The 14,435-nt window shown below is 42.0% G+C and overlaps 1 protein-coding gene across 2 annotated transcripts in view; it reads left to right on the top strand.

Moving 5' to 3' along the window:
* Window positions 1-14,435, top strand: part of gpc3 (glypican 3) — a 154,414-nt gene that overhangs the window by 101,662 nt on the left and 38,317 nt on the right. For both annotated transcript variants that reach the window (XM_078954378.1, XM_078954379.1), the window contains exons 4-6: window positions 4,168-4,310; window positions 4,655-4,780; window positions 10,941-11,052. In XM_078954378.1, the coding sequence (XP_078810504.1) occupies window positions 4,168-4,310; window positions 4,655-4,780; window positions 10,941-11,052 (381 nt within the window). The remainder of the gene's footprint in view (window positions 1-4,167; window positions 4,311-4,654; window positions 4,781-10,940; window positions 11,053-14,435) is intronic.

Genomic DNA, 14,435 nt, shown 5'->3' with positions numbered 1-14,435 from the left:
CACAGGTGGAAAAAGAGAACAAAATCATGCGTTGCAGCTAAACACACCTGGGCTCTGGTGTGGTCTAAACAGGTGAACTTTAACCTTTTAACACCGCAGCTTTAGCTGCATTGTTCTTTCAACTACTGTAACTCTTCAAGTGTTTCTGCATTTTTAAATCATTCAAATGGAATCTGAAGTGGAGGAAAAAGGCAGTCTTGTGCTGATATGAAACACTTTACATCTGCGCGAAGAAAAGTGGCTTTGTGTTGTCATGCCAACCCTAGCTCCAACCCGTTACCTAAAGGATTGCGTAACAGTGCAAAGCCACTTTTCTCCTCGTCAGAATCAGCCAATTCACATCGATCGCGTGGACAGTCAAAGAGTGACGGTTTGCCACAGAGCGTGATCATTTAGATGCCGCCGGTGACAGGGGGTTGAAATGACAATGCACGTCTAAGTGAAGCAGCAGAAAGATGAAGTGGACCAACCGGCGCTCCAAACCGTTAAAAGTAAATCTAAGTTTCAATACAAGGAGAGAGAAAAAACACCCTACAAGGAGAAAAGAGAAGGAATGTGAGGCAATAGAAGATTAGAAAGTGTCTTCTCAGTTGACGTGGTGTTGTGATGAAATCGACGTTGATCATCACCGTAGGATAGTTGAATTACCAATACGATTAGCTGGTTTTCCTTCTTTGACCAATTCTTGATTAAAGCTGGTTTTGGGAAATATTTCCCTCAAACTGGGCGACTGTCGAAACGTCAGGGTTCTTCTGGGAGGTTTGATCTGCATGGAGTGACAGCAAAGCAAACTAACTTATTATCACTCCCCCTCACAAGAATCTCTGAGTAAAACTGTTTTCAACATGTTTTAAAGTAGGGCGACACGATATGAGGAAAAATCGTGATATTAGTGATCAATATTGAGATGACGATATCATTGCAATACATGAACAAATAGCAGAACAACCAAAAACATACAACAGTTTAAATTAAATAAGAGTCAACATACCTTAAATTGTACTCCAAATACTCCAAATCCACCAATCATTATAAATGATTGGTGGATTTATATAAATTATAAAAAGTCAAATGCATAGTTGATTTATTTGATTCGTTAAATACTTCAAGCTACCAAAAGATTATTTTAACTAATTTAAGGTAACCATGTATCGCAATTTTCGACGACTTTTGCGGTATGGGTATTCCACAGCTTGATATCGCAATAACGATAAATTTGCGATTTATTGTGCAGACCTATTTAACATTGGGTTGTATTTATAATAATAGTTTTGCTTGAGGACAGTTTTTTTATTTTTTAGTTTGGGAACAAAGCCTTGAAGTGACCTAGTTTTACCGCTGACTTTCATGCAGCTTGAAACACACTGAAAAGCACGAATTCTGCATTTTTGTCCTGACGCTTGAGGGTTAAACTTTACTCCTTTTCTACTAAATCTTGTAGCTTTGAAAACATAAAACATTTGAACTGACTAACAATCAAATCAAGGCTTTTTACTGTTTTGACCTGCATCCATATTTTTAAAAGATGACTCCATCAGACAAAAGCAGGTAAATTGTTATTTTAGCAGTTCAGACCAGAGGGACCTTCTGAGTGCTTACTATTACCTGATTGTCGCATCAGGTCATATTGGGTTTTTCCATGAGAACATGCAGTATCTCTGAGCCAAAACAGAAAACCGTTGGTGGAAAATAGGTATTTTTGATTGTTTTTGGATAAAAAGATTCAAAACTTTTACATTTTTCCAAATAGCACGTGTGGTTTATACTAAATCCAACAGTATTAAGGTTGACTTCCCTGTTACGTAACAAAAACTTTGTTCAATTAATCATTACCACACCAGCCTATGTATTCATGGTTATACCTGCATGTGAAACCAGAGAACCTTTGGCATATCAAACTTCCACAAATCTTTAGATTTCCAAAGCAGACAGAAGATCTGAAAATCTACCACTGATCTTCTGTTAGTTGGAATTTCTCTTACATTCAGACTGTGAATACTGCATGTGATCTTCTCTACAGGATAAGTGACGAGAATCTGTATATATATATATATATATATATATATATATATATATATATATATATATATATATATATATACACACAATATATGTTGGTTTACAGCTGTTTGAAGCTTCCTGCCAACCCATGAGAGATTGTATCATCCTTCTGTCGGAAACTGCTCCCTTATTTAAGGAAAACGTACCTTATCAAAGTTTATGTCAAATGTTCCATCTGTGCAGGAACCGTATGCATTTCCATTGATTTGTCTGAGGTTTACCTTCATGCTTGGAGGGTATCAAATGAAGCCTGCATGTTTCTGGCCTTCAGCAGTTCCCTCTGTCTCTGCGAGGCAGGCTGCTCGCAGCAGATAAAACTGTGTGTACCTGCTTTCAAGCCCTTGCGCTGCTGCAGGCTTTGTCTGCAGCCTCTCCTCTTACTGATGTTCGCCCAGCCCTGGGTGAAGCCAATAACCTGCTAATGAGCCCCGTCCTTAAGAAAATCCGGGAACAGTTGGTGGGGCTGGAACGCACCGGCAGGAATCACACTCGTCCCCGGTGCCGCAGCTTCCCCACGGCTTCCTGGGAATGCACAAACATAAACGCGGAAGCAGCTCCGATCACATTCATCATAGCCTGCGGGAGCTCTGACACTCGCTTTAGGCGCATGGAGACCAAAGTATCACGGGAGGAAGAGGTGAATCAACAATGTGGTGGCTCAGACAGAGAAAAGAGTTTGTAGTGAGGTGTTTTTCACACAAACAGCTGGAATTCACCACTTTATAGACACAAACCAACGTCTGAGATCAAGTTTTATGCTGGTTTAAGGTTAAACAGTTGTGCTAACTGCAAATTTACAGCCTTTAGGGTACTAAAGCTCAGGCTCAACATCACTGGTAAGAATAGTTGTCAGGTAAAGTTAGCAGAACACATCATGGTTTTAGCTCAACGACATTCTTTCAATTATTGTAACTCGCAGCAGTTAAGCTCAGGCGGTAGAGCAGGTCGTCCAACAACCGAAGGACGCTCAATAATTGTCCTCAACCATTTATGCAATGAAAGACCCACTCAGATCTTCTTTTGATCTACCGTAAAGGTATGTCAAATTGTTATTATGCTGTTTTTAGGCAAAATAAATAAATATCGGTGTTGTTTCTTTAGGACGTCGTTTCTGCAGAGCGGCAGGGTTCCACAGAAATTTGCAGAGTTGTAGGCAGGAACGTTGACGCGGAGTAAGCCCGCCCCCTTCCCATCATCCACCTGGAGTGGGACTTCATAAAACCCTAAAAACACAGTGACATCTCCGGTTTTAAAGGGTTAACGACGATAACTTTGTTTTAACACCAGCAGGCTGGTCTTTAGGCTTTGCAGGGTAAAAGTGCCGACCTTTAGCGTGTTTGGAGCCTGTGCTGCATTTCCCCCTGCATGAAGACGCCATATCGATTAACCTTGATGATTCTGTTTTACATCCGATCAGCATTTGTGTGTGTCAGCGATTGTGTGTGTGTGTGTGTGTGTGTCCCCGCAACATATCCGATGCAGGAGTGCACTACAATAATGGGCTCGAGTGCATTCTGCTCAAGTGATGGATGAAGGGAAGGATTGATTTGTTTTCGGGTGTTGGTGCCGTGGATGAAGACGTTTGGTGCCGCTCCATCGGGTCCCATCCATACTCAGTCATGCCGGCGTTTTCGCTTAAACAGGGTCTGGCCACATTTAGCTGTTAACGTTACATGACAGATTTTAGCCTCGGCCAGCTTCCCCGAGGGACATTAGACAAATCGTTAGAGCTGAAGCTAAACATTAACGCGCATTTGCATTTTTATGCCACCTGGAAAGGATGTGCCAGGTACATTATCTCTGAGAGGCAGAGCGGGACTCCTCATCTGGGATTGTGTGGCTTTTTTTTTTACCAGGACAGGCCTCACTCTGATGCTTCTGGACTGTTTTGGTTGAACAAAGCTGGCAGAAGATACAATGGCGTGTTTGCTATGCTACCCCCCCCCCCCCCCCCCCCAGCTTTCATTCATCCAAAAACAAATACCTGAACGGATGAGGGTGTGCAGAGTCACTGTATTTTTTTTTTTTTTTTTTGCTTTTTGAGGGGACTTCGACTCTATGTTGTATGGGAGGTGGTAATTGAGCGTCCTTCTTTCCTCTCTGCAGGTGAGTGGGATTTGTGGAAACGCTCCTCAAAGGGCAGCGCGCTCCGTCGAACCCCCTCCTCCTCTTCATCAGCCCCCCGCCGCCACAGCAGCCCGCGGCGCTCAGCCCTCAGACTCTGACGAGACTTTGGCGGGCCTCCGCAGGTGAGGAAATCAGCAGCGCGGCGCTGGCTTCATCTCCAGGGAACTGCAGGGGCAGAATATTGCCCCTGACAATGTGCACCGATCCCCTCCTGGTTCATCCTTTCTCCTCTTGAGGCCTAATGAGCAAAGTCATAATTTCCCAGCAGGGCTACTGGCTGGTGTGCTACTGGCAGCACAATGGTTGGATTATTGTCAATTAGGAACAGAAACACAATTTATTCCAGCCTCTTTTAATCTTCCCTCCTCAAAGGGGGATCTAATCATCTCTCTTTTGCTGATATGATGCTGAGTTCTCGCTTTTTTCTGCTTATTGTCACACAAAAGTTGTATTCTTTGTCGTTCAGGGAGTTCATGAGCAGCCTGAAAGGCTTCAGCACCTTCTACAGCGGTCTGGGGGAGGCGTTATGCAGCCGAGAGCCCCCGTCAGCAAACCACTCCCTCTGCTGGAACGGGCAGGAAATGACAGACAGGTAAACGTGGTCCTTTTGATTCCAACCATCCTGATTTCTAGAAGAGGGTCACATCGAAAAATCCACAAAGTACGGCGGCCCTGAAGTGCAAATCACACCAACAAATCACTGAATGCAAAAACATAGTAAAGATCACATTTTGATTCTTGTTTTCCTAAATGTTTCTTTTTTATTTCGTTTCATTTTCTTCAGAATCAATTTCTAAAATGAAATGTTTTTTTTTATTATTATTTGTTTTGCCTTTTTAAGCGTCGTTGTGATCCTTAATATGTTTTTGCATTGATTGATTTGTTGGAGTGATTTGGACTTCAGGGCCACTGTAAAAAAACGCTTAAATGGGACGTTGATCCACAGCAAATAAAAAACTAAATCTCACCTCTTTGCCTGTAAATTATACAAATTGTGCAGTCGGTGCATATATTAATTTTTCCTTTCAAGAACAGCCTTGATATTTTTTTCGTGTACTTAAATTCTATCTTTCATTAATGTTTTCTCATAAGAGGACTTTTTTGATGCTGTTAAATCCATATTTTCATTCCTGTGGTATTTAAAGAAAAGTTTTTATTTTCAATTGATTTATCAAACTTTTCTCAAAGAGATTAAAAAAAAGAGTTTGTCACAGAAAAAAGACCTAATCTGAGAAGGAGACGCGAAGCTGGCAAGAGGGCAAAGCTGTCCTGAGGGGATGATTACAAGCTGGACCAAACAGAGCGACAGGAGGATGCAGTGAGGCGGGAGAGACGACAAAATGATGGAGAGATTACAACATCTCGCGGCGAGCAATTCTTGGTGTCATCTGGGAGGACATTCACAAGCGAAATCGTCTCCCGTTATCTTCCTGGATAAGTCCTTCTCCACAGCCAAACCTTTCACCCGCTCAGCATATTGTCTCACGCTGATAAATTTGTGAGGAGTGTAGGGGGGAGAGCTCTGGAGGGGTGATGTCCCTGATACGTGATCGCTGATCTTTGGAGCTAAATGAGGAGATTTGCGTGTTTGCCATCTCACCTGGAAGAGAGATCAGAGGAGCGGCATCACGTTGTTGACTGCGAGGCAGAAGCGGCGATGAGCTCAAACACGCCAATCCCCAAACCGGATCCAATGACGGCAAAGTCTGGGGGCTGTGATGAACCAGATCAGATCCAGAGTAAACACGTCAACAACTCTGAGTTGTATTCATAACTGATCGTTGATCCCCAATGGCAACACACTCGACAAGAAACTACACAAAAACATTTCCCCTCTTCCGCTTCAATAAAGCTTAAAAATACTCGTTTTTTTTTTGGAGAAATGACGTTCAGTAAAAACAATCGAGGACTTGCAGCACGAAAAAAGACAAAAGATTATTATAAAACAAGAAGGGCCAGCTGATTCTAAGTTGTCCCTAGTCCTGCAACATACTGGTAACCTGTTCAAGGTGAACCCTGCTGATGCCCAACAGTAGCTGGGATAGGCTCCAGCAACCCCATGACCCCAAAAGGGGGCATAAGGGCACCGTACGACAGCATCACCCATTTATCAGAACTTGCGTTATTCAAACGCTTCGCAATACATTTACCACACCCACGACATTAGTACGTTGCGTTTCATGACATTCCTTGAGGTGGTTGTAACAGGCTTGACGGAACTGCACCTGCACTGTACTTAACATGCAGGTCCTCTCGACCCTCCACAAACCCGGACCCCCCCCCACTTAACGGGTCAACTCCCGTACGGATGCCTGTGACTATGACTTAAGATGCAAACTGAGAAAGCACCAAAGGTTGGAAATGTTCTGGTTGGCAGATGTGGAGTTGCAATTACCGGTAAATTAGCAGTTAAAATCAACTAAAAGCTAAATTAAACAGGTGGGTCTTGAGCCTCTTCTTAAAAACTTCTACAGTCTCTGCGGCCCTGAGGTTCTCCGGCAGGCCAATCCACAGGCGAGGACCATAATGGCAGAACGAAGCCTCACCATAAGTTTTGGTCCTCACCTTAGGAACAACTAAGAGGCCAGCACCGGAGGACCTCAGGGTCCCCGAGGGCTCATAGTTTATAAGAACAGCATTTAAATAAGAATGCCCATTTATAAACCATTATAAACATTTATAAACCATTGAAATAATTTTAAAATCAATCCTGAAACGCACAGGGAGCCAGTGCAGCGATTTAAAAACCGGTGTAATGTATTCCCGCCCTCTGGTCCTTGTCAGAACTCGTGCCGCTGAGTTCTGCAATAATTGTAGATTTAAAATAGACTTTTTGGGTAGACCAGAGAGCAGGGCAATACAATAATCTAAATGACTGAAAATAGAAGCATGCATCAGCACCTCTGTGCTGGCAAGAGGGAGGAACGGGCGGACTCTGGCAATGTTTTTAAGATGATAAAATCCTGTCTTAACGACATTTTTAATGTGTGGGATAAAATTTAGCTCAGAGTCAAAAAGTACGCCCAAGTTTCTCACACATTGAGAAGGTTTAAAATTATGAAGATGTGGTAAAATCATCTCTCTCTTGTCTTCAGAACCGATGATTAAAAAGTAATCACATACATATACATTTCAAGGTATCATGGCAGCAGATTAGCAGATTTTTTTTTATTTATTAACTGCAAGGTTACACAGAATGATTTATCTTTATTTTTGTCCCTATTTTTGTCTTGTTTTACTGCATATTTTCTTGTCTGCTCAGATTTGGACCTTAAAGGTCCCAGAATGGATATGGAAAGCTCAGATGTGTGTGTGGATACTCACAGTTAGACAATAGTTGAGCAGCACACATGCGTCACACAGGCTGCATAGCTGGCCCATGACTCCAGACTCCATTAACCGGGCTCCATCTCTCCGTCTTCATTGTTTATTCTGGTTGGGGGAGGCAGAACTCTCTATCTGACTGGACCTAACGGCATGCTAATTGGTGTTTGATTAGATTAGGCTATCACAAGAGTTTACCATTCTCATTTGCTTGACCAGCGCCGAACAATAACACGGACAAGGTTAAATAGCAAACTGATGCTATCAGCAGGGAAAAGCTCCAATACTTGCAAGGCCATCTTGTGGTAAAATGAGCGTTTGTCTTGTGAAACACTAACCTGCCTCGGAACTGTAATCTCATTCGATCTCCCTTCCCCAAATCCACCCTCCTTGACCCACATTTCCTCTTCTTCCTCCCCCTAATTGATCACACATCTCTCCATTATTAATGTGATAATTAGGAGCTGAGAGAGGATGAGATCATAGCTAATAAGAAGGATAAATAACTGGGGAAATGTAATTGGAGTTTAATGAAACGTCCGACTTTGTGAAGAAGAAAAGACTGATGAGTGGAGATATCTGCTGAGAGGTGTTAGCCGGCTGCTTCACACACACACATACACACACCCACGCACACACATGCATGGATTTCATTAAGGCCCTCTCCTCTCTTTCCAACCTGCTGCTCCTTCATCTTTCCATCATTCAGATCACCATGACATTTCCAACAAGCTCAGCGCCGGTCACAACCCAGATGGGGGGTCGTGATGACACAGAGGTTCAATCTGCCAGGACAACAGGACAGTTTAAAAACTTAAATGAGACCCAAAAATATTTAACTCAAAAGAAATGTTAAGGAAGAGAGTTTTTGTGTGTTTTGAAATGTGCTTATTTTTGTTGTTGTGTTGACGGTTTTGTTTCCAGGACAAAAACTTTTGCTGTTTTTTCTTTTTCAATGTAAAAGTTCTGTTAAAACATCTGGTTGAATAAAAATTACTGACCCTTCCTTTTGGCGAAGCAGTGAGCCGCAGACAAAGCTGTGCTCAGTAACCATTTGGCGGTTCAATACGGTGGGCCTGAAGTGCAAATCACAAATGTATTCAACGCAAAAACACTTTAAAGGTCACAGCGATTTTCAAGTAATAAGAAAAAACATTAGATTTCAGAAACCAAAGCGTAATTCCAAAAAAGAATGAACTAAATCAAAAGGAAATGTTTTGGAAAATCATTTTCAGAAATCAAAATGTAATGTTAAAAAAAAAAGAGTCATAAGAAGAAATTACTTGCAGAAATTACTGGAAATTATTTTTGTTTTCAAAAATCTTTTTTTTTTTTTTATGGAAACCGGAGAAAGTATGTACTGTGGGACATTGCAGAATGGATGTGACGTTTGCTCATCATTTTAACCAAAAGCTATTTGGCATGAAGTGATACTGAATGTTAGAAGTCAGAGTTCTGTCTCCCCCTCTGGTCACCAGCAGGAACTGCCTCCAGACTTCTTTCTGCACTACAGTTCCCAGCAACCCCAGTGCAAACTTCCTGGATGCAGCACACCTGACTCATTAATTCATCAACCACAGCATACTTAAGCACTGCACTGAGCTTCACTCAGTGCCAAGTATTGTCTATAAGTATTATAATCTTATGCCTGTTATTGACTCCTACCTGTCTGACCCTGATTTAGCTTTGTGGACATTTAGCTGATATAATAAACCTGCTGCATTTTCGATCCGGCTGTCGGCCTGTTCTTCTTGTGACGCTGGACATGCTCTGTACTTATTATACAATTTTTATTAGTATGCAAAATTTAATGATGCATTGGAAAATACACAGACATCAAATGTTTATTTATTCAATTTTGCCTTGTTTCATTGTCATTGGGATCTTTAAAGTGTTTTTTTGCGCAGAATGATTTGTTGGTGGGATTTGGACTTCAGGCCCGCCATAAAAAGTATAAATGGGACATTTTTCCACAGCTTGGGAAAAAATAAAGTTCACCTCTTTCCCTTTATATCCTACATACTGTGCAGTTGGTATATTTATTTTTCCATCCCTAAAATCTTCTTGATTTAATTAGAAAAGAAGAGCCTTCTTCTTATTTGTTTTTTGTCTTTTCAGGACCACCATAGTTTAACCCCCCAGTCTAACTCCTCAATGCAGGGAGGCATTGGGTGTCATTTTGACATTTGATCACCTTGCTCTTGCAGCCTCAGGGCAGACACTCCCCCACTAGGCCACTGAGTTGGTAGTGTGTTCTTGAAAACGTGTGTTTATCAATGAAAGGGTTTTTTTTTTTTTTTTAAATACTTAAAGCATTTCTTGTAGTTCGATGATTTGTTGTTTTTTAATGCTGTCTATTGTCTTTTGAAAATATTCAGTTTTCTGCTTTCTCTGTGTCGTTTTTCTTGGTATTTCCTTTTGTCCTGTTGTGCTGGTTACACTTTTGTCCTTTTAAATGACATCTATGTGTTTCTTTTGAGTCGTTTTTCTTACGGCCATGGTGCATGGGGTGCAGCAGTCAACCTCTGATCAGAAGATCACTAGTGTGGTTCCCACCTTGTCTGCCCATGTGCCGAAGTGTCCTTGGGCAAGACAATGACCCCACATCGCTCCTGGTGGTTATAGGTTGGCGCCAGTGGAGCCACCATCAGTGTTTTATCAGTGGTTTTTTTTTTTAAGTGTCTCATGTTTAACACTTTTGCTGTCATACAGTCACATATTTTTTATTGTTCTTTGTGTTAAAAAAGTTGTGTTTCCATTTTCATCTTGCTCTCTGAACTTTGCATAGCTCAGGCTTGGTAAGTGCCGCCTCAGCCTCCCTACACAGCCTCATACTTGCAGCGGTTGCAGTGGTTCTGCTGGGAAGCATTTGTTTCCACCTGCAGGAATCCGCAAACATGAAAGAGCGCCGAAGAATCTGCCTCCCAGACACAGCAGCTCCTCCCCCTACTGATAACACAAACAAGTGTCAGCAGAGCTGCTTTCTCCGAACCCCGCACCAAGACTTATGATCGCCGCTCGGTGGGCTGCTTGTGCCTGAATATACCCTCCAAGCCACAGCGGGACACAAACACAGCTCTGCTAATGAAGCCTCATTAACAGACATGATGAAGAAGTTCCTATTTGAAAGGTTAATATGCTTGAAATGAATCACCAACCACCAGTTTGCCGATGCTTTCTCCTCCTGGGTAAATGACTGGATGTATCTGTATTTATAGACACAATTATATTGTGGAAAAGCTGAAATATGCCCCACATGTTTTGTTCTACACCTCATTTTTAAATGTCTAATCACAAAAAAATTTTTTGGCCTTGAGCTGTTGTTCACTTTTTCCAACACTAGATGGTGATAAATGATGCGTTTGGACTGATGGAGCAGCAGATGCTTTATGAAGGAAGTGTTTCAAATCCAAATTCTCTCCTCTCAGGTTTTCTGGTCCTGGTCTGAAGCGCCTTCACCCCAGCTCAGAGGCCAAAAGCAACAAGCCCCTGGAGCCGATCATCAGCCAGATCATTGACAAACTCAAACACATCAACCAGGTGAGCTGCAGCGTCTGCAGGTTCTCCGTCAGCCTGGAAAATCCTCTTTTTTTTTTCTTCACTGAGACCTTTGAATGGCCTGTATTGTACACTTGTGTGTCACCCGTCACCTCACCAGGGGTGTTGGGATTTGCCTCCCTGTCAATTCTGCCCCTTTGGTTCACATAAATGCCTCCGGCCCATCCCCTCTGAGAAATAGAAATGTGCTGCGCTCCATCTTTTTCTCACCTGCATCTAAGGTGATGTTTGAACAGTTTGTGGTCCCCTTCGACATTTCAGAACTTTATTTATGTGTTTATTTATTGTCCAACTTTTGTTGCCATGGAAACCAGGAATCTCCAAAGATGCTTCCCCTGATGTACCTCGGCTGCTGACCACCCTCACTCCCCCACCCAAACACCACTGACTGCATAGGAGAACTGGGTGGAGCGACTTGTCACGTCACCCAATGGAAAACGGCTTTCGCGCAGATCGCTTTCAAAGTGGTAGGGGTGTGGCCTTCCAAACGGCCTGCACAAAATCTGTCAAACATTTCGAATGTTGGATGTGAGGGCCAACAGGCACCACCCACTGTAATTGAGGCATCTGATTGGCCAGTTCATAACTAAAGGAATATGAAAAATAGTCGTCTTCATCGTCGTGAACGTGTTAAAATAAAGGAGTCTGTGGGTTTTTGGCTTGTTGGAGCCAGCGGGTACTTCCTGTTTGTAATGTGAGGAGGAGGGGTCACTCAGTCCAGTTTTCATATGCAGTCAATGCCCAACACGCACACAAACACAACAACCTGGGCTATTGGTGGACCTTCCTCCAGTCGGCCTCTGACAGCCATGTTTCTCCCCTCGGGGGGAACATCCAGAGAGCAGCAGGTTGAGACACCCTCCTTTTCTCATTTACCTTTGCTGCGTCACCTCATGCATAAGAGTTAGATGCCCCCTGCTGTCTTCAAAAGGCCCCGAACACAAAAGTTCAAGCTGCGGCCCTGAAGGTTTTTATGCAGATTAAACGCCTGAAGTCCTAAACATTCTTTTTTTAACTTTTTTTTTTGCTCAAACTTTCAATATTTAGAAAAAACCTTTAATTCAGCCTCTTTGAATTTACAAGCAACTGGGCATGCACAAACTCCAAGGACAAGAGTAAGTTTGGATTGAAAAAGCGAACTAAATCCAAAAAAAAGAAGAAGCGTGTCTTCAGCTATGGTTTATTTGGTCAGGTTTTAACAAATTCTTGTCATGGAATTAAGAAATTATGTGAATTACTTAAAAAAAACTATTTCCCCCCCATATGCAATTTAACCTTTCAACACCTGAGATGTCTTGGATGACGCCTAAATAACACATTCTTTGACATACTGTAACTCTTCTTCCATTCATGCGATCAACGTGAATCGGCTGATTCTGTCGCAGAGAAAAGCAGTTTTTCAAATCGACTTTGCACGCTAAGCAACACGTCACTCATAACAAGATCAGCTAATTTGCACTTCACTACACTAAAGTGTTGCATATCAGCGCAAAGCTGCTTTTTCACCGCTTTAGTATCTGATGGACTTTGGTTAATTGCGTAAATGGTTGAAGAGTCGAAAGATTGTCAAGACTGGAGCTAAGGTGCCGAGGTTAAAGGATTCAGGAAGGTGAATCCAACCACAGACAAGAAAGAGCTTTGAAAATAATTTTTTATTTCCGTTGCTGTCAAACCACTATTTAAATTAAAGTGAATGTGGGCTCGCTTATTTAATCCGTCAATACCATAGCTGTCGCTGGCAGCACCAACAAAACACTCGGTTTTGGAACTACCGTAACTCTTTGACCATTTATGTGATCAACATCATTTCAACGGAATCTGAAGATGAGAAAAGTAGCTTTGCGCTGATATGCAACAATTAACTTAGCAGTAGCTTCAGCCTCAGAATCTGTTGGGATTACGTTGATTGCACTAAAATTTTACTACATCAAAGTGTTGCGGATCAGCGCAAAGTTGCTTTTTTCAGCTTCAGTATTTATTAGAATTGCGTTAATTGCATAAACAGTCTAAGAGTTATGATAATTTGAGAAGTGTCTACTCTGGAGCTCCAGTGTTAAGAGTTAATAGGCCTACTAGTGGACACTTTGTGAATTGCACCCTGCTCTATTTCCATCTGATTTTTAACCTGCTTCAGTCTAGAAGTCTAAGGGTTGCTTCTTGTTACAAACTTACCTCCAGTTTGAGTATTCAGCCAAACTATTTTAACTATTTTTTATCTAAAAGTGCACTCCACCAAAAAAACTTTTCATTTTCTTATTTTGATACATTTTGACAAGATTGTTGACGGTAAATAAAATGCCAGAAATATTCACAGAAATCAAGACCTAACCTGATATTTTCCTCGGTCCACAAAAGGACACACATACGCACACTCCCTGAGTCATTGTCTGATTCAATAACGTTCCAAACTTGCTGCATTAAAGCCACAAACCTCTGCATCCGTGGGATTGCAGGCAGAGCGGCTGCCGTCTGCGTTGTTTACGGTGCGGATCAGGTTCCCTGATTGGCTTTTTGATGAGCAAGAAAATGCAGTTTGGTGAAATGACCGAGCTCATTGTGTCCCAGACATTCAGGCAATCCCTTTTAGAAGCATGAACTCCTTCCAATCAGATGTTCTCGGTAACCTAATTCTGGTTTGTAATTGGCTCCCACTGCTCCCAATGACACAACACAACCGCGGCCGTTTGTGGGGTTCTGATGGCGTTTGCACGAAAGCCTGATATTTCTGCAGTTTGGCGGCTCCCGTGGGTGATTTTAGTCTCATATCTGATGACACTGCAGCTCCATTCGGCCTCAACTCCAACCTCCCTGCAGGTCCTAACTCCTATTGGGCGGATTAACATCTGGCAAAAAGAATGACCGCACTTGAGTGCATATTTCATGTGCAGTAAAGCTTTTAGCTGCGCTCTATTATTGGCGCAGAAATCAGATAAGTCTTTTTAGAAACAGTCAACACCTTTCAGTCTCGTGCAACAGCACTGCAATAAATCCAATTAACATACAGTTGAAGTAAACCGAAGACGTGAACGTGTCCATTTCAGTTGCTGTTTGCATTCAACAAATTCAGTTGTTGCTGTTTAGATCAAGTCGAAATGACTTTGCATTTCTGTACCGCAATTCCTAAACCAACTCAGTTTATGTGGAAACATAATGTGAATGCATGTGAAAAGCAATTTAAGTAGACTTACATAAATATATATTTGAAGTTTAGGAATACAAAATTCCCATGTTGGAGGAAAAACCATTGAAATTAGAGTCCAAATTTTTTTTTTGGCTAAATCTCTAAATAAAAGTATCTTTTTAGTAACTAAAGGTTTGGACACACCTTCTCATTCATTTGCATGAGAAGGTGTGTCCAAACTTTT

Source organism: Oryzias latipes, chromosome 10 (assembly GCF_053564925.1).
Source record: "Oryzias latipes strain Hd-rR chromosome 10, Olatipes_Hd-rR_3.1".
Taxonomy (NCBI): domain Eukaryota; kingdom Metazoa; phylum Chordata; class Actinopteri; order Beloniformes; family Adrianichthyidae; genus Oryzias; species Oryzias latipes.
The sequence above is the reverse complement of the archived record's forward strand: the minus strand, read 5'-3'. Positions and strand labels throughout refer to the sequence as shown.